The sequence below is a fragment of the Mobula birostris genome, chromosome 10, assembly GCF_030028105.1.
Source record: "Mobula birostris isolate sMobBir1 chromosome 10, sMobBir1.hap1, whole genome shotgun sequence".
In the NCBI taxonomy this organism is placed as follows: Eukaryota; Metazoa; Chordata; class Chondrichthyes; order Myliobatiformes; family Myliobatidae; genus Mobula; species Mobula birostris.
Window position 1 is genome coordinate 17094027 of NC_092379.1, and position 19104 is coordinate 17113130.

General features: G+C 54.0%; 1 protein-coding gene and 1 long non-coding RNA gene across 4 annotated transcripts in view; one reads left to right on the top strand and one right to left on the bottom strand.

Annotated features, from left to right (window-relative positions):
- Nucleotides 1-157: 157 nt before the first annotated feature.
- The window catches only part of LOC140203852 (uncharacterized), a 39820-nt gene continuing 20873 nt past the window's right edge, over nucleotides 158-19104 (top strand). Inside the window, exons 1-10 of one of the 3 annotated variants that reach the window (XM_072269991.1) lie at nucleotides 158-395; nucleotides 1495-1667; nucleotides 3236-3323; nucleotides 6607-6801; nucleotides 7753-7819; nucleotides 7908-8101; nucleotides 8256-8338; nucleotides 11024-11342; nucleotides 12447-12557; nucleotides 12694-12745. In XM_072269991.1, coding sequence (XP_072126092.1) covers nucleotides 177-395; nucleotides 1495-1667; nucleotides 3236-3323; nucleotides 6607-6801; nucleotides 7753-7819; nucleotides 7908-8101; nucleotides 8256-8338; nucleotides 11024-11342; nucleotides 12447-12557; nucleotides 12694-12745 — 1501 coding nt within the window. In that variant the 5' untranslated portion in view covers nucleotides 158-176. The remainder of the gene's footprint in view (nucleotides 396-1494; nucleotides 1668-3235; nucleotides 3324-6606; nucleotides 6802-7752; nucleotides 7820-7907; nucleotides 8102-8255; nucleotides 8339-11023; nucleotides 11343-12446; nucleotides 12558-12693; nucleotides 12746-19104) is intronic. The other 2 variants (XM_072269992.1, XM_072269993.1) reach the window with 2 other exon arrangements.
- On the bottom strand, nucleotides 4281-14240 carry LOC140203855 (uncharacterized). Its single transcript, XR_011887400.1, has 3 exons — nucleotides 14051-14240; nucleotides 5741-6010; nucleotides 4281-5364 (listed from the first exon to the last, which is right to left on the bottom strand). It is a non-coding gene; the product is annotated as an uncharacterized lncRNA (long non-coding RNA).

Sequence of the window (19104 nt, forward strand, 5' to 3'; positions counted from 1 at the left end):
ACCCTCTTGCCCTCCACTACCGTCCTTCACAATCCCTCCCCTCTCTCCCCTTCCTTCTGCCTCCCTGGCCCCCCCCACATCCCTCCCTCTCTCCACCCCTTGCTCTTTCCCTTCATCCCCCCACCCATCTTCCTTCCCCACTCTGCATTCCTCTCCTCCCTCCCTGCGCTGTGTTAATGCTAGCTGTCTATGTGGGACGGGAGGTGGGGGGATCGTTCTTCCCCCATCACCACCCCCTCCCTCATTGCCCCTCCTCACCCTCACCCCTCCCGCTCTCTGCAGCTGTTCCCCAGTCTCTACGACTTGGCCCAGCGGACGTCCTGCACCAACATCTGACTCTGAAGCTGGAGGCGGCCTCAGCCGAGGTGACCCAGAGCCTAGAGAGTGAGCTGCAGGTGAGCACCCCCTGAGCCCTGACCCCTGCAGAATCAACACCAGACCCCTCCTCAATAACTGACCCTTGAAAACTGGCCACCAAAACCCTCCTTGCCCCCTGGACCTTCCCTAACGTCCAGAACCCACCATGATGTCATGGACCTTCCCTGACCTCCTGAATCTTCCTTGACCTCTGAACCCTTATTGTTCCCAGAATCCTCTCCTGGACCTCGGTCCCTCCCTGAATCCCGACTTCACCCTGACCTGTGACCTTGTTCAAAGGTTCAAAGGTACTAGTTAATGTCAGAGGAAATGTCTACAATATACATCCTGAAATGCTTTTTCTTTGCAAGCATCCATGAAAGCAGAAGAATGCCCAAAAGAATGAATGACAGTTAAATGTTAGAAGCTCAAAGTCGCCCCCAGCTTCCCCCCCCCCCGCGCATAAGTGGCAATAAACAACAATCCCCCTCCTCCCACTGGCAAAAAAAAGCATCAGCACCCACCACTGAGCACTCAAGCATGAGCAAAGCAATGGCAAAGACACAGACTGGCAGTTACCCCAAAGACTACATTGTTCACCCGGTATTCGACAGACCACAGGCTCTCTCTCTCCCTAATAAGGGAGAATGAGGTGTCTCCATTTTCCCAGTGAGTGGAGAGACAGAAAAAGAAACTTGCTGGTTTATGATGTTAAAAGTTCATTACATCGCTTTTTTCGAGCTTCGTGCCTGAAGATCTCAAAGATCTCGGGTCTCCAGGTACACAGCCGTAGATATTTCAACTCCCCCGACGACACACGGTCTCCTGCCCTGATACCGACCCTCGATCCGCCCGTCTCCAGAGTCCTGAGATCCTAGGCTTCTGAATCCAAACCAGACTCTTTGGCCGAACAACGGCCGGTTATGGAACCCCAAGAGCGGGTCCCATTCCTGCAAAGAACTGTAGTCAACGTGTAACTCCAGGTCAGGGTCTTCAAAAGAACCCTGAAAGGGGAAAATAGAGATATTATAGATGGAGATAGAGCTGTTTCGAAGGTGCAAGGAAAGGAGTCGCCGTTAGGCGCCATTAACCCTCCTTGTACTCTCCTTGTTGACCTTTGCCCTCTCCCCTCCATAGGTGTTGCTGGACTCAATGGTGACCCTGGCCCGTGACCTCTGCCCTCTAGCGGCACGCCGGGCAGAGACCAATCAGAAGCTGCGGGTCGTGTGGGCAGGACTTCCTGCGCCGGGCGGCTTTGTCCGAGCAGCCGTGCTGGAGCAGGGCGGGGCGGCCATTCACAGGAAGGTCAGGTGTGTCCTTGGGGTGGTGACCTCTGGCCCTGGGGTGAGGGGTCAGGAGTCATGACCTCCATTCCCAAGCTGGGTGGGGGGGGTGCGGTCGTGACCTCCAGCCATGGGGTGAGGGGTCAGAACCAGCAGCATCGGGGTGGGGTCGTGCCTTACAACCATGGAGTGAGGGGACAAGACCTCTGGTCCCAGGGCGAGGGGTTTAACAATTCCCTTCAGTCTGTCCCCAGTATCGACCTCCCCTCCATTGGTTTGTCCCCGATAACATTCCCCACCTGTGTCTGTCCCAGGTAACGGCCCTCCCTCTCCCCGGTAATGGCCCTCCTCTCCCCGGTAACGCCCTCCCTCTCCCCAGTAACGGCCCTCCCTCTCCCCGGTAACGGCCCTCCCTCTCCCCAGTAACGGCCCTCCCTCTCCCCAGTAACGGCCCTCCCTCTCCCCAGTAACGGCCCTCCCTCTCCCCAGTAATGGCCCTCCCTCTCCCCAGTAATGGCCCTCCCTCTCCCCGGTAACGGCCCTCCTCTCCCCAGTAACGGCTCTCCTTCTCCCCGGTAACGCCCTCCCTCTCCCCGGTAACGGCCCTCCCTCTCCCCGGTAACGCCCTCCCTCTCCCTGGTAACGGCCCTCCCTCTCCCCGGTAACGGCCCTCCCTCTCCCCGGTAACGCCCTCCCTCTCCCCGGTAACGGCCCTCCTCTCCCCAGTAATGGCCCTCCCTCTCCCCGGTAACGCCCTCCCTCTCCCCGGTAACGGCCCTCCCTCTCCCCAGTAACGGCCCTCCCTCTCCCCAGTAACGGCCCTCCCTCTCCCCGGTAACGGCCCTCCCTCTCCCCAGTAACGGCCCTCCCTCTCCCCAGTAACGGCCCTCCCTCTCCCCGGTAACGCCCTACCTCTCCCCAGTAATGGCCCTCCCTCTCCTCGGTAATGCCCTCCCTCTCCCCGGTAATGGCCTCCCTCTCCCCGGTAACGGCCCTCCCTCTCCCCAGTAACGCCCTCCCTCTCCCCAGTAATGGCCCTCCCTCTCCCCAGTAATGGCCCTCCCTCTCCTCGGTAATGCCCTCCCTCTCCCCAGTAACGGCCCTCCCTCTCCCCGGTAACGGCCCTCCCTCTCCCCAGTAATGGCTCTCCTTCTCCCCAGTAACGGCCCTCCCTCTCCCCGGTAACGCCCTCCCTCTCCCCGGTAACGGCCCTCCCTCTCCCCAGTAATGGCTCTCCTTCTCCCCAGTAATGGCCCTCCCTCTCCCCAGTAACGCCCTCCCTCTCCCCAGTAATGGCCCTCCCTCTCCCCGGTAACGCCCTCCCTCTCCCCGGTAACGGCCCTCCCTCTCCCCGGTAACGGCTCTCCTCCCCTCGGTAATGCCCTCCCCCTCCTTGGTAACGCTCTCCCTCTCCCCTCCCCTGTCCGTTCTTGGTAACGCTCCCCCGATCGGTTCATCCCTGGTAATGTTCCCCACCTCGGTCTGCAACGTCCTGTCCCTGGCATTGCCCCCCACCCCCGGATCATCCCCAGTGACTCTCCACCCACCCCCCTACCCTCGGTGCGTGTGTTTAACGTCCCTCCTCTCTCCTGCAGCGAGCTGACCCTGCTCCTGGTCACCTCTCTGACCAATGCCCTGCTGGACGAGATCCTGCACGAACTCTACCAATGCCACAAGACCCTGGTAGGTGTCGGCTGTGCGCGGGGCGATCTCAGACATCGGGGTCACTGGAGGCACTGGGGGTGTCTGTTCCTTCACCTCTCCTGGCTCCAAATCGCAGAACTCGCTTCACGACCGTGGTTACGGTGGTACAAGACACCGCTGAAACCACAGTCTTACGGGGGGGGAGGGGAGGCTGTGGAGAGGGTCCAGAGGGGATTCAGCGGGAGGTTGCCTGGATTAGAAGGAACGTGCTGTTGTTTGCTTACCTATCTATTTACTGATTGAGATTCAACTCGGGATAGGCCCAATAACCCCCGATTTAACCCCAGCCTAACCACAGGACAACTTACAATGACCCATTAACCTAATCGGTCCGCCTTTGGACTGTGGGAGGAAAGCGGAGCACCCGGGGAGAAAAAGCACAGGCATTCCACAGGGAGGCGTACAAAGTCCTTATAGATGACGTCGGAACTGACCTCCGAATTACGAACTCTGACGCCCCGAGCTGGAACAACGTCAGGCTAGCCGCTACACTGCCTCGGCGCAGTAAGGAGGGGATGGGCAAGCTTAAGTTGCTTTCTCCAGAGCGGCAGAGGCTAAAAGGGGGACCCGATAGAAGTTTCTAAGGCTATGGGGGGGGGGGGTGGGTACGTTAAAGGGAGATGCACGGGGCAGGTGTTTTTACCTACAAAGTGTCAGGGTCACCAGCCATCTCAAGTGACTTCAGCAATTCAAACACAACAAAAGATTTATTGCAGAAATTAACCGGTAAAGCTAACAAGGATTCAGGCTAACTAGACAGGATCTTGGCGATCTCGCTATCCACAGAAGAATTTGGTTTGAGTTTCACCGGACAATGAGGGGTTGGCAAGGCTCCCCCTTGAAATATATCCCGGAGCATGTGGGATTCAGGAGCAATCAGATGGCCCGGGTGTCCAGACGAAGCGACAATCCCCCCAAAGACAACAACTACAAGGCTTTGAAAACACCGTGTGCTTATTCAATTACCCACTTTGAATAAAGGTGATATATACAAAGAGAGTTTAACAATCCCCACGATCACAAATGAGACGCCAGCAACACAAAGTGAACCAGTCCAAAGGCAAACGGTTCGACATAAAAGGTAGACCGTCCCAGGAACACCGCTTGCCCGCGAGGTGACACTGAGAAAGTACAGTCTACGTTACGGTTACGGGTCCCGCAGCCTGTCCGGGTCGTACGGCCGCTGTACAGATGAGCGCTGCACCAGCCGCTCCCTCTCTCTCACGGTCGTGGGCCGCGGGTGCCTGGGTTGCGGCCAAGTTCTCCCCGGACCACTCTGCAATGTTGGCTGTCCGTTTCTTCCACTGTCTGCCTCCCCGCACCGTTCCTGAAGAAAGGTCACAATCCGTATCCAAACTGGAATTTTTTTTCCTTTTAAAAGATTGTGACAGGAAGGGTGTGACGTAGGAAGGGAGTGATTAAACTGGAGAGGGTGAAGAAAAGATAGACCTGGATGTTCGTGGGAATGTTGGGCGGCTTGGCTTGGCTTGTCTTGGCTTGGCTTGGCTTGGCTTGGCTTGGCTTGGCTTGACTTAACTTGATGTGATGTGACGTGACTCGGCTCGACTCGAGTTTATTACTTACATCCTTCATATACATGAGGAGTAAAAAATCTTTACGTTACGTCTCCATCTAAATGTGCAATTATAGTAATTTATAATGAATATTATGTATAGCAGGACAGTCAATATAACATAGAAATACAGTTGTATCAGTATGAATTAATCAGTCCGATGGCCTGGTGGAAGAAGCTGTCCCGGAGCCTGTTGGTCCTGGCTTTTATGCTGTGGTACCGTTTCCCGGATGGCAGCAGCTGGAACAGATTGTGGTTGGGGTGACTCGGGTCCCCAATGATCCTTTTTCACACCTGTCTCTGTAAATGTCCTGTGTAGTGGGAAGTTCACATCTACAGATGCGCTGGGCTGTCCGCACCACTCTCTGCAGAGTCCTGCGATTGAGGGAGGTACAGTTCCCATACCGGGCAGTGATGCAGCCAGTCAGGATGCTCTCAATTGTGCCCCTGTAGAAACAAAGATTGAAAGTCATGAGGAGTGGTGCAGATAAGGTGGATGGCCACAGTATTTTTTCTCAGGGTATAGGAGTCTAAAACTAAAGGGTTTAATATGATTATGAAGACACACAGTCCTCTTTTATTGTCATTTAGTAATGCATGCATTAAGAAATGATACAATATTTCCTTCGGTGTAATATCACAAAACACAGGACAGACCAGGACTGAAAAAAACTGTCAAAACCACATAATTATAACATATAGTTACAACAGTGCAACAATACCATAACTTGAAGAAGTCCATGAGCACAGTTAAAGTTCAAGGTTTCTCAAATGTCCCACATCTCCCGCAGACGGGAGAAGGAAGAAAAACTCTCCGTCATACCTGACCATGGTCCGACTCTGAGTCATCCGAAAACTTCGAGCCTCCGATCAGCCCTCTGACACCGAGTACTGAGCGGCATCTCTATCCGAGCGGTTAGACCTCAATCTGGGTCGCCAACAGCAGGCAAAGCCGGGGATTTTGAGGCCTTCCCTCCGAAAGATTCCCGACCGCGCAGTAACGACAGCAGCGAACGAGTGTTTCAGAAATTTCTCCAGATGTTCCTCTGCGCTTTCACGTCTGTCTCCATCAAATCAGAATTGTCCACGGCCCCTATTTAACGGATACGATATCATTTTCACCGGAGGGCTGCGCAGGCGCGTCGCCATCTTCTCCTCCCGCCGATAATAAGGATAATAGGGCTCTGAGGGCCAACTTTTTCTCCCAGAGGGTGGTTTGTGTATGGAACAAGCTGCCAGAGGAAGTGATTGATGCAGATAGGTGAACTAACATTTAAATGGTGATTGGACAGGTACCTGGATAGGACAAGTTGAGAACAGGGATTCTCCACGGAGGAGTCCATGTCAGAAAAATAGTTGGGAACTCCTGCTTTGGAGTGGGGGAGGTGGTAAGGGTCGAGCACGGGCAGGTGGGACTGGCTCGGATGTGAATTCTGGTGGGCAAGGAGCAGATGGGCCGAAGGGCCTGAAAGATCTCCGTCAGAGCAAGAACGGCTTCACCAGAAGGAGCACTGTGGTTTGAGAGGCGATCTCACCTTCACCTCCTGCAGATTGGCAGGGTAACGGACACAACGACTGGAATGGACAACTGAGGACAAGGAGGTCTGAGCTTGGAGACCAGATCTCAGGGCAGGGGGCATCAGGGGACAGGGAGAGTGTCTGACCACTGTCTCTGGGCCACCAACACAGGTCCAACACATCGCTCAAGTGCAGACTCTGAGGGAGAAGCAATCACCGACCATCGGTGGATGGCAGGACGCCCTTCCCGGCGGCAGGGAGCAACCAGACAACAGCACAGATGACGAGCTCTCCACCAGCATTGTAAGATCCGAACTCTCCCACTGCATGGAGTTGGTCTACAACGTCCCTTCACACACTCCTGAGGTCAGACACAGAGTGAAACTCCCTCTACACCGTCCATCACACACTCCCGGGGTCAGACACAGAGTGAATCTCCCTCCACACCGTCCATCACACACTCCCAGGGTCGGACACAGAGTGAAACTCCCTCCACGCCGTCCCATCACACACTCCCGGGGTCGGACACAGAGTGAAACTCCCTCCACACAGTCCCATCACACACTCCCGGGGTCGGACACAGAGTGAAACTCCCTCCACACCGTCCCATCACACACTCCCGGGGTCGGACACAGAGTGATTCTCCCTCCACACCGTCCCATCACACACTCCCGGGGTCGGACACAGAGTGAATCTCCCTCCACACCGTCCCATCACACACTCCCGGGGCCGGACACAGAGTGAATCTCCCTCCACACCGTCCCATCACACACTCCCGGGGCCGGACACAGAGTGAATCTCCCTCCACACCGTCCCATCACACACTCCCGGGGCCGGACACAGAGTGAATCTCCCTCCACACCGTCCCATCACACACTCCCGGGGTTGGACACAGAGTGATTCTCCCTCCACACCGTCCCATCACACACTCCCGGGGTCAGACACAGAGTGAAACTCTCTCCACACCGTCCCATCACACACTCCCGGGGTCGGACACAGAGTGAATCTCTCTCCACACCGTCCCATCACACACTCCCGGGGTCAAACACAGAGTGAATCTCCCTCCACACCGTCCCATCACACACTCCCGGGGCCGGACACAGAGTGAATCTCCCTCCACACCGTCCCATCACACACCCCCGGGGCCGGACACAGAGTGAATCTCCCTCCACACCGTCCCATCACACACTCCCGGGGCCGGACACAGAGTGAATCTCCCTCCACATCATCGTGTAATCCAATACAGATACACACACACACACACACACACATGCACACACATACACACACACACAAATCTGTTGTTTCTTTTTCCAGGACACACTGGCCGTCCGCAGACACACGACTCACAGCCGAAGAATCCGCCCAGCTTCTACCTATCTGAGTGAGTACCACATTTCCCCTTCCGCCTCACCCTCTCATTCTCCCAACCTCTCTCCCCTCACCGTCTCTCTCTCTCTCTGACCCCACAGGCGTTAGTGACCTGGAACCGGATCCCCTGACCGAGGATGAGACTCTCTCGGCTCAGATCTCCTCCTCCACCACGAGCAGCCTGCGCTCCCACTCACTGGAGGGGCTGGGGGAGCCTCCCACCGAGGGGGCAAAAGGCGATACCGGCTCCCAGGGAAGGGCAGCAGCACCTCAGCCCCTCAGCAGCCCCGTCCAGGTCAGTGAGGAGTCAGGGGGGAAGAGTGGGGGTGTGGGAGAGGGTAGGGGAGGATCTGGTGAGAAAGGCTGTAGGGAGGCTCAGGGGTGGAAGAGAGGGGGCTGGAGGTTCAGGAAGATTTGGACAAGGGTAACACGTCTCTCTCTCTCTCTAGCCTGTCCCACCCAGCGAGCGACTGGGAGAGAACGGAGCGATTCCCAGACTGGACGATGGCCCGCAGGATTTTGGTGGTCTGGAGTAAGTGCCCCTCCTATCCCCTACCCTCCCTCTCCGAGGCTCTGAGTTACAGAGTCACACAGCAGGCCATTTGGCCCAACTGGTCCCTGCCAGCCCAGAAAGCCTCGTCCCAGCCGTGTTGTCCAGAAAGCGTCGTCCCAGCTGCCTGATCATCGGCCCATAAACCCGTCCTATCCCTGGACTTGATCAGATGGCTCTTCAACGTGCCAGTCTCAACCACCGCATTCCTGACAGCTCCCCCCAAACATGTCCCACTCTCTGGGTGAAGAAATTGCCGAAGATCCCTTTTAAACCTCTCGCCCCTGATCGTCAACCTTTGCCCATTTGCTCTTACTACCCCCTCCCTGGGTAAAGAGACTGTGCACTTTCACCCTTGTCTGTGTCCCTCGTGACCTTATCTACCTCTAGCAGGTCACCCCTTGATCTCTGACATTCCAGGGAACAAAGTCCTAGTGCACACAGTCTTGTAACTTGGGCTCCTAAGTCCACGGAACACCCTGGTAAATCTCGTCTGCACTCCTTCTAGTTTAATAACACAAGACCATTCAGCCCATCGAGTCTGCTCCACCATTCCATCAAGGCTGATTTATTTTCCCTCTCAACCCTGTTCTGCTGCCTTCTCCCTGTAACCTTTGATACCCCGGCTGATCAAGAAGCTGTCAGCCTCAGCTTTCAATGCACCCAATGTCTCTGGCAATGAATTCCATAGATTCATCACCCTCTAGCTAAAGAAATTCCTCCTCATCCTATGATACTGAGGCTGTGCCCTCTGGACCTAGGATCACCCCCCGCCCCCCACCATCCCACTATTGGAAACATCCTCTGCACATCTGCTCTATTTAGGCCTTTCAAAATTCAGAAACTTATAATGAGAATCTTCCTGTGAGAGTTCTCCAAGTGTGGTCTCACCGAGATGTTGTACAGCTGCAACGGAACGTCCCAACTCCTGTACTCAGTCCCTCGATGGAAGCCAGCGCAGTAAATGGCTCCTTCGCCGTCCCTACGACCTAACCTTCCAGACCAGCCTGCACGCAGAACCTTGCGAAAATCTCCCAGGTGACATCCAACCGCTCTGCCCTCTTCTACTCTCGTGGTTCCCTCCTCGGAGAACTCCGAGAGACTGGCCGGACACGACTTCCTACGTACGAGGCCGCGCTGGCTGTGCCTTGAAATGCTGGTAGATCCTGTCCCTCCTCCTCCCCGATGGGTGAGGGTCTGTCCTAGACAGTGAAGGTCCTTAGTGATGGATGTTGCCACCTCTGGAGGATGCCCTCGGAGGTAGGGAGGGTTGTGCCCCTGATGGACCTGGCTGGGTCTGTGTCCCTCTGCGCCCCCTTGTGATCCTGAGCATTGGAACCCCTACACCAGACGGTCAGAGTGCTCCCCACCACCGTACAGCCGTAGAAATTTGCAACGGTGTTTGGTGACGTTCCAGGTCCCCTCAAGCACCTGATCCACTGGGATTCCTAAAGATCTCATTGAGCAGCATTCCTGACAACCTTCAGCCCAACGGGAACATGCAGGACGTGTGGTCACCAGAGGGAGCCCAGAGGAGGTCCCCGAGGATGATTCTGGGAATGAAGGGGTTAGAATGTGAGGTGGGTTTTGGCAGCTTTGGGCCTGTACTCACTGGAATTTACTGCCAGTCCACGGCCTCCTCTACTGCCGCGACGAGGCCACACCCACGCCTCATATTCCGTCTGGGTAGCCTCCAACCTGATGGCATGAGCGTCGACTTCTCAAACTGCTGGTAATTGCCCCCACCCCACCTTCACCATTCCCCATTCCCATTTCTCTCTCTTACCTGTCCATCACCGCTCTGTGTTGGCACGTGGCCAAGTGGTTAAGGCGTCGGTCCAGTGATCTGAAGGTCACTAGTTCAAGCCTTGGCTGAGGCAACGTGTTGTGTCCTTGAGCGAGGCACTTAACCACGCATTGCTCTGCGACGACACCGGTGCCAAGCTGTATGGGTCCTAATGCCCTTCCCTTGGACAACATCGATGGTGTGGAGAGGGGAGACTTGCAGCATGGGCAACTGCTGGTCTTCCAAACAACCTTGCCCAGACCTGTGCCCTGGAAACCTTCGAAGGCGCAAATCCATGGTCTAACGAGACTAACGGATGTCTATAAACCCTCTCTGTGGTACTCCTGCCCCTTTCCTTTCTCCCATGGCCTTCTGTCCTCTCCTATTAGGTTCCCCCTTCTCCAGCCCGGTATCTCTTTCACCAATCAACTTCCCAGCTCTTTAATTCACTCCCTCCCCCTCTCCCGGTTTCACCTATCACCTACCACCTTGTACTTCTTCCTCAACTCCCCCACCCTCTTACTCTGACTTCCCATCTTTGTCCCCAGCCCTGCTGAAGGGTCTCGGCCCGAAACGTCGACCGTTTACTCTTTAGTGACCTGGCCTGCTGAGTTCCTCCATTTTGTGTCCGTTGCTGAGCTGGTGGCTTGCTTACAAAATGTGTTTTCTTTGAAGGTCCTTTCCTGTGCCCCCCGTGCTTTATTTTTCTGTGGTCTGAGATTGATTTCCTGTTTCCTGTGCCCTGCCCCGTTCTCAGCCACAGATGGATGATGAGTTTGAGGGGGGGACTGCAGTGGTCACCACTTGCGTGGGACAGGGCACGTGCCACAGGGTCCCTGAGCCTTGATCTGACCAGCTGCTCTCCTCCCCCTTGCCCACAGGCCCCTGACCTCTGGAGCCTCCACCGCCACCGTCCCGAGGAAGAGGAAGGGCCGGCGAAGGGGGCTGTTCCGCTTCATGAGGACCCGCCGAGGCCAAGAGGAGGAGGAGGAGGAGGCCGAGGCCGGGGAGCGGCCCAGCTCCCGAGGGAGCGAGGAGAGGGGCGCCGGGCCGGCGGAGGAGCTGGAAGATGCGGAGGAGGGTGAAGGGAAGGAGGCAGGCCCGACCCCAGAGGCCCTCATTCAGGGCCGCCCCATCCAGGGGATCCTGCTCCCCGGCCTGGCAGGAGGGAGGGGTGTGTGCAGGGAGCTCCTCAACCAGGTGAGGCCTCAACCAGCTCTGGCCCCCTCCCTACCTCCCCCTCCCCTCACAGTCCTTTCTCCCTCCTTCCCCGACCCCCCCCTTCATCTGGAATGGGAGGCGTAGCAGGAGGGGAGGGGGATGGAGGGAACAGGAAGTATAGCGAGGGAGGAGAGGAGGGTAGGGAGGAAGGGGAGAGGAACAGTGAGCAGAGGGGAAGGGAATGGAGGGAGGGGAGGGATAGGAGAGGGAGGATGGGAGGAGTAGAGGAGTGGAGAATTGGAGGGAGGGGGAGGGCAACAGAGGAGTGCAGGGTGAGGGAGGGGAACAGAGGGGAGGAGGGGAATGGAGGGGAGAACGGGGAGAACGGGGAGAGAGGGGAACAGAGGGGAATGGAGGGAGGGGAGGGATAGGGGAGGGAGGATGGGAGGAGTAGAGAAGAGGAGAATTGGAGGGAGAGGGGAGGGGAACAGACGGGGAGGGAGGGGAACAGAAGGTTGGTGAGGGGAGGGGAACCGAGGGTTGGAGCGGGAGGGAGGGGAACAGGGTAACAGAGGAATGGAAGGAGTGGGAAAGGTGGGGCGAGGGGAGGGGAAGGGGAAGGGTGATGGGGCCGGTGTTGGGGTGAGGTAAATGTGGATGTCGGCTGTGATACACACAGACTGTCCCCACCCTGTCCGGGTCGGACACAGGGACCCAGCGCAGATTATCATCTCGCAGTCTCTTCCCCGCTCACATCCTGCAAATAACTGATATCTTAACCCCATCACATCTCCCCCGATCTTTCTCTCACCTCCCTCCTCCCCTTTCCACTCATCCCACTATATTACCCCTCCCCTCCCCTCCATCTCCCTCCTCTTCCCCTCACCCATGTTCTGGCCATTCTCAACCCCACTCTGCCCCTCTATCGACACCCTCCTCCCCCATTATCTCTGCCCCTCCTTCCCCAATTCTCTCGAAACCCTCCTTCCACCATTCCCTCCTCGCCCCCTCTGTGTCCCTCTTCATCATCCCGCTCCACTCCCCCTCTGCCCCCTCTCTCTCTGTCCCTCCCTCCACCCCCCATCTCTCCCCCATCCCACTCTGCCCCCCTGCTCTCTCTCCCTCCACTCTCTCTGCCCCCAGACCCGGCCCCCATGCCAACCCCAGAAAAGCAGCAGCTCCTCTAACGGCTCGGAGGATGCGGGACCTCAGGGATCGAGGCAGCTCCGGGGGACGAGGCCCCGGAGGAACGAGGTGAGGACGAGGGAGGCCACATGGACGGTGGGAGGGAGGGAGGAAGGGAGGGAGGGAGGGGGTGCGGGCTGCATCACTCCTGAATTCCCCCATTGACCTCTGACTGGCTTTGTTCCCCACCCCCTCTCTCCCACAGGAGCCGGGAACGGGAGGCAGGCTGCGCACCCAGGACAGGAGGCAGATCACAGGTAGGTCGGGTGTCACAGCCGCCCCAGGGGTCCAGAGAGAATGGTGTCACCTTACCTCCCCCCTCGCTGACCCATTCCCAATGTGTGTCCCACCCGCTCACTGACCCATTCCCGACGTGTGTCCCACTCCCTCACTGACCCATTCCCGATGTGTGTCCCTCCCCCCCTCCCTGACCCATTCCCGATGTGTGTCCCTCCCCCCCTGACCCATTCCCGATGTGTGTCCCTCCCCCCCTCACTGACCCATTCCCGATGTGTGTCCCTCCCCCCGTCACTGACCCATTTGCGACGTGTGTCCCCCCCTCCCTGACCCATTCCCGACGTGTGTCCCCCCCTCACTGACCCATTCCCGATGTGTGTCCCCCCCTCCCTGACCCATTCCCGACGTGTGTCCCCCCCTCCCTGACCCATTCCCGATGTGTGTCCCTCCCCCCCTCACTGACCCATTTGCGACGTGTCCCCCCCCTCACTGACCCATTCGCGACGTGTGTCCCCCCCCTCACTGACCCATTCGCGACGTGTGTCCCCCCCTCCCTGACCCATTCCCGATGTGTGTCCCCCCCCCTCCCTGACCCATTCGCGACGTGTGTCCCCCCCTCACTGACCCATTCCCGATGTGTGTCCCTCCCCCCGTCACTGACCCATTCGCGACGTGTGTCCCCCCCCTCCCTGACCCATTCCCGATGTGTGTCCCTCCCCCCGTCACTGACCCATTCGCGACGTGTGTCCCCCCCTCCCTGACCCATTCCCGATGTGTGTCCCATCCTCCCTCACTGACCCATTCCCGATGTGTGTCCCCCCCCCCTCACTGACCCATTCCCGATGTGTGTCCCCCCCCCCTCACTGACCCATTCCCGATGTGTGTCCCTCCCCCCCGTCACTGACCCATTCGCGACGTGTCCCCCCCCGTCACTGACCCATTCCCGATGTGTGTCCCTCCCCCCGTCACTGACCCATTCGCGACGTGTCCCCCCCGTCACTGACCCATTCGCGACGTGTCCCCCCCCGTCACTGACCCATTCGCGACGTGTCCCCCCCCGTCACTGACCCATTCCCGATGTGTGTCCCTCCCCCGTCACTGACCCATTCCCGATGTGTGTCCCCCCCCGTCACTGACCCATTCGCGACGTGTCCCCCCCCGTCACTGACCCATTCCCGATGTGTGTCCCTCCCCCCGTCACTGACCCATTCGCGACGTGTGTCCCCCCCTCACTGACCCATTCCCGATGTGTGTCCCCCCCCCCGTCACTGACCCATTCGCGACGTGTGTCCCCCCCTCCCTGACCCTTTCCCTCTGCCCCTCACCTGGCCTTTGAATGTATATCCTCGCAGTTTAAGTGCAATACCCTCTGTTTGGGCCGTTGGTGGACCCTGGTGTTTTCGTGCCCCACGTTACTTTGGAAGTCTCGAATGAGGCTTCGAGCCATTTTGATGAAGTGCTGCAAGAACAGAGAAACGATGGGGTGGACGAGCAAAAGGCCAAAGCTGGCGGCAAGGCGGCAGCACAGAGGCAAAAGAGGCCGAATCTTCCGTTGCTTTTTATTGGCGTTTGGGAGACCAACTAAAAACGGTGCAGTACCGCCGCCTACTGACCCGGAGTGTGAGGAGGATTCAGGAGACTGGTCCTAACTCCACCACCCCCAAGGATAAATATTAATACTAATAATAATGGGTTTACATTGTCCCGAAAGTAATATCTACAACTGATCTTGTCCCAAAGTCACTACACAATAGCATTAAACAATTAGGGCTACACAGCAACATCTATGTAAGTCTTCAGAAAGCCACAATACTAAAACCATAAGAATAGTCCGAAAGTTTCTAGCAATTGAGAAGTTAGCGTGCTTGGCTATGCCCGTAACTCAGAATTTACCAGCTTGAGCTGAGGAAAATAAATAAATATATAAACACCCAATGTTATTGATTTAAATTGTTTTAAAGAATCCAACAAGTTTTACTAATTTAAATAATTGCTTATGCCTCCATCGTGCCTCTTGTGTATACCCCATCAATCTACCCAAAGTAACAATATTGCTTCCCAGGGCCTGATTTCTCTCCCATCTATTGCTCTATGCTTCAATAACACATGTGAGACTGCCTCCGGAAGCTGACGCTGTCTACGTTCACCTGAACTATGTTTACTAAAGTCTAAACGATGTGGCATTTAAACCAGTGTACAAGACCATAAGATATAGGAGTAGAATTAGACTATTTGGCCCATCGAGTCTGCTCCGCCATTTCCTCTCAGCCCCAATTTCGTGCCGCCTTCCCATATCCGTTCATGTGCTCACTAATCAAGAATGTAGCAACCTCTGCCTTAAATCTACGTAAAAGGGGAGAAAATCCAGGAATCTGAGATGCAGAGGGACTTGGGAGTCTTGTGCAGAACACCCTGAAGGTTAACTTGCAGGTTGAGTTGGTGGTGGGGAAGGCCTTGTTAGCATTCATTTCAAGATGTCTGAGAATACATCTCAGGGAGTGCTGCTGAGGTTTTATAAGGCACTGGTGAGGCCTCGCATTGAGTATTGAGAACAGTTTTGGGCCCCTCATCTTAGAAAAGATTTGCTGGCATTGGAGATGTTCCAGAGGAGGTTCACAAGGATGATTCCAGGAATGAAAGGGTTATCATACGAGGAATATTTGATGGCTCTGGGTCTGTACCCGCTGGAATTCAGAAGAATGAGGGGGGATCTCATTAAAACCTTTCGAATGTTGACAGGCCTAGACAGAGTAGATGTGGAAAGGATGTTTCCCATGGTGGGGGAGTCTAGGACAAGACGGCACAGCCTCAGGATAGAGGGGCACCTTTCAAAACAGAGATGCAGCAAAATTTCTTTAGCCAAAGGGTGGTGAATTTGTGGAATTTGTTGCCACATGCAGCTGTGGAGACTCTCTACTTCTTCAGAACTACCTGCCCCTCCTCCTATCTTCATATAATTTTGCAACTTTGCAACAAAGCCATCAAGTGCATCATCCAAATCATTGACATATAACATAAAAAGAATCAGTCCCCACACAGACCTCTGTGAAACACCACTAGTCACTGGCAGCCAACCAGAAAAGGTTCTCTGTATTTCCACGCTTTGCCTCCTGCCAATCAGCCACTGCTTTATCCATGCTGGAATCTTTACCATGGGCTTGTAGCTTGTCAAAGGCCTTCTGAAAATCGAAGTACACAACATCAACTGATTCTCCTTTATCTAACCTGCTTTTTATTTCTTCAAAGAATTCCTACAGACTTGCCCTTGAGGAAACCATGCTGCCTATTTTATCATGTGCTACCAAGTACTCTGAGACCTCATCCTTAACAATCAACTCCAATATCTTCCCAACCACTGAGGTCAGACTAACTAGCCTGTAGTCTCCTTTCTTCTGTCTCTCTCCCTTCTTGAAGAGCAGAGTGACATTTGCAATTTTCCAGCCTTCCTGAGCCATTTCAGAATCTACTGATTCTTGAAAGATCGTTACTAATGCCTCCACGATTTCCTCAGCCACCTCTTTCAGAACGCTTGGGTTACACCATCTGGTCCAGATGACTTATCTACCTTCAGATCTTTCATTTTCCCAAGAACCTTCTCTCTAATTATGGTAACATCACACACTTCATGACCCCCGGAACATGGAACTTCCACAGTGAAGACTGATGTAAAATACTTACTCAGTTCATTCACTATTTCATTGTCCCCCATTGCTACCTCTGCAGTATTGGCTTCCCGTGGTCCGATATCCACTTTCACCTGTCTCTTACACTTCATGTATCTGAAGAAACTTTTGATATCCTCTTTAATATTATTGGCTAGCTTACTTTTGTTTTCCATCTTTACCTTCTTAATGACTTTTTTAGTTGTTCTGTCGGTTTTTAAAAGCTTTCCAATCCTCTAACTTCCCATTAATTTTTGCTCTATTATATGCCCTCTCTTTGGCTTTCATGTTGGCTTTGACTTCTCTTGTCAGCCACGGTTCTGTCATCTTTTCTTCTTCTTTGGGATGGAAATGTCCTGTACCTTCGGAATTGCTTTCCAGAAATTCCAATCATTGCTGTTCTGCTGTCACCCCTGCCAGTGTACTTTTCCAATCAATTTGGGAGAACTCCTCTCTCCTGCCTCTGTAATTCCCTGCGCTCCACTGTAATACTGATACGTCTGACTTTAGCTTCTCCTTCTCAAATTTCAGGGTGAATTCAATCATATTTTGATCACTGACCCCCTAACGGTTCTTTTACTTTCTGATCAATTCCAGTTCATTGCACAACACCCAATCCAGAATAGCTGATCCCCTAGTGGGCTCAACCACGACCTGCTCCAAAAAGCCACCTCATAGGCACTATAGAAATTCCCCCTCCTGGAATCCAGGACCAACCTGGTTTTCCCAATCTGGCTGCACACTGAAATCCCCCATGACTAATGTAACTCTGCTGTTTTGGCATGCATTTTCTATCTCCCCTTGTAATTTGTAGGCCACATCCTTACTGCTGTTTCAAGGGTTTGTATACAGCCCCCATCGGGGTCTTTTTACCCTTGCTGTTCCTTAGCTCTGTCCATAATAACTCAACACTTTCCAACCCTGTGTCACCTCTTTCTAATGATTTGATTTCACTTTTTCACCAACAGAGCAACACCGCCCCCTCTGTGCTCCTGCCTGTCCTTTTGATATAATGTGCTTAGACATTAAGCTGCCGGCTATAATCTTCTTTCATCCATGATTCAGTGATGCCTACAACATCAAACCTGTCAGTCTGCAACTGTACTGCAAACTCATCTACCTTTTTCCGTATACTGTGCAATCAGATACAGCACCTGATTCATCCTTTACAATTTTGTCAACCAACTCACGCTGTTGACTACAATTTTGCCCTGTCAGCAGCCTCTCCTCGCTACACATTGAGGTAAACCAGCTACGTCATCCTCAGCACTGTTATCCGTCTTTCCTACGATACTTCTTGCATTGAAATATAGGCAGCTCAGGACACTGGTCGCATGGAAAAGTCTGAGCAGCGTATGTATAACTTCCTCCCCTCTGAGCTGTCGTCTCCTCCAGAGCGAAGTAACCTTTTTCTGAGTTTCTTATAAATGTCTCCCCTTCAACTGTGTCCCCTAGGGTCCGTTAAAACCCCTGCCTCCCGCTTACTTACTCAACATCGCCAGCACTGACTTTTATAGATTGTTTAGCCAGCCTTTCAATTAATTCATTTCCTTCCATCCCTTCATGAGCCGGGATCCATGAAAAGCAGACATGCAGGCCTAATTCCTGCAGCCGGGTGTAGTTTTGGTCCTGTTATGGTGGTCGTCCATCGTGTCCAATGATGGTATGAGACCTGTGCAAGAGAGTTTACAAAGTGGGGAAGTCGTTGCACTGGGACGGTTCCACTCTCTCAACCTCAGAAGTCTGGGTTCACTGATATAAACGAACATCACAAACTGGGGTCTTTCTTAGAACATAGAACATAGAATAGTACAGCACAGTACAGGCCCTTTGGCCCACAATGTTGTGCTGACCCTCTTGGTTGCAGTGGATGACTTCTGTGCCTTGTCGTGCCCTTCGCTCTCCATGGAGAACCACCTTCCCAGCCACTGGATCTCACTGCAGATCTCATCTGCCCCGTTTCCCAGAGCTGGGTCAGGCAAGTCCCTGTCTCCCCGGGGTATGAGGCTCATCGGCTAGCCTCACCTGGTCCAGCCGGCCAGTTGAAACGGCGTACTGGGTGTGGCTGCTGTTGCATGCAAAACAGTAGTTGGAGCCACAGGTGAGAGCTGAGTGTCCGGCGGGGACCGAAGGTGAGTGACACGACAAGCCCTTTCACCAAAGCTGCTACCCCTCCCTGGACACCCCGTACATTCTGGTCCTCTTACCAGATTCCATTCAAAGTCTATTGCCTGTATTAACCCATGAGATAATCCCATTATTTATATTAACCAATGAGATAATCCCATTCAAATTCCATTCCCTATATTAACCAATGAGATAATCCCATTCAAATTCCATTTCCTATATTAACCAATGAGATAATCCCATTCAAAATCCATTCCCTATATTAACCAATGAGATAATCCCATTCAAATTCCATTCCCTATATTAACCAATGAGATAATCCCATTCAAATTCCATTCCCCATATTAACCAATATAATCCCATTCAAATTCCAATCCTTATATTAACAAATGAGATGCCATTCAAAATCCATTCCCTATATTAACCAATGAGATAATCCCATTCAAATTCCATTTCCTATATTAACCAATGAGATAATCCCATTCAAATTCCATTTCCTATATTAGCCAATGAGATAATTCTATTCCCTATATTAACCAATGAGATAATTCCATTCAAATTCCATTCCCTATATTAACCAATGAGATAAT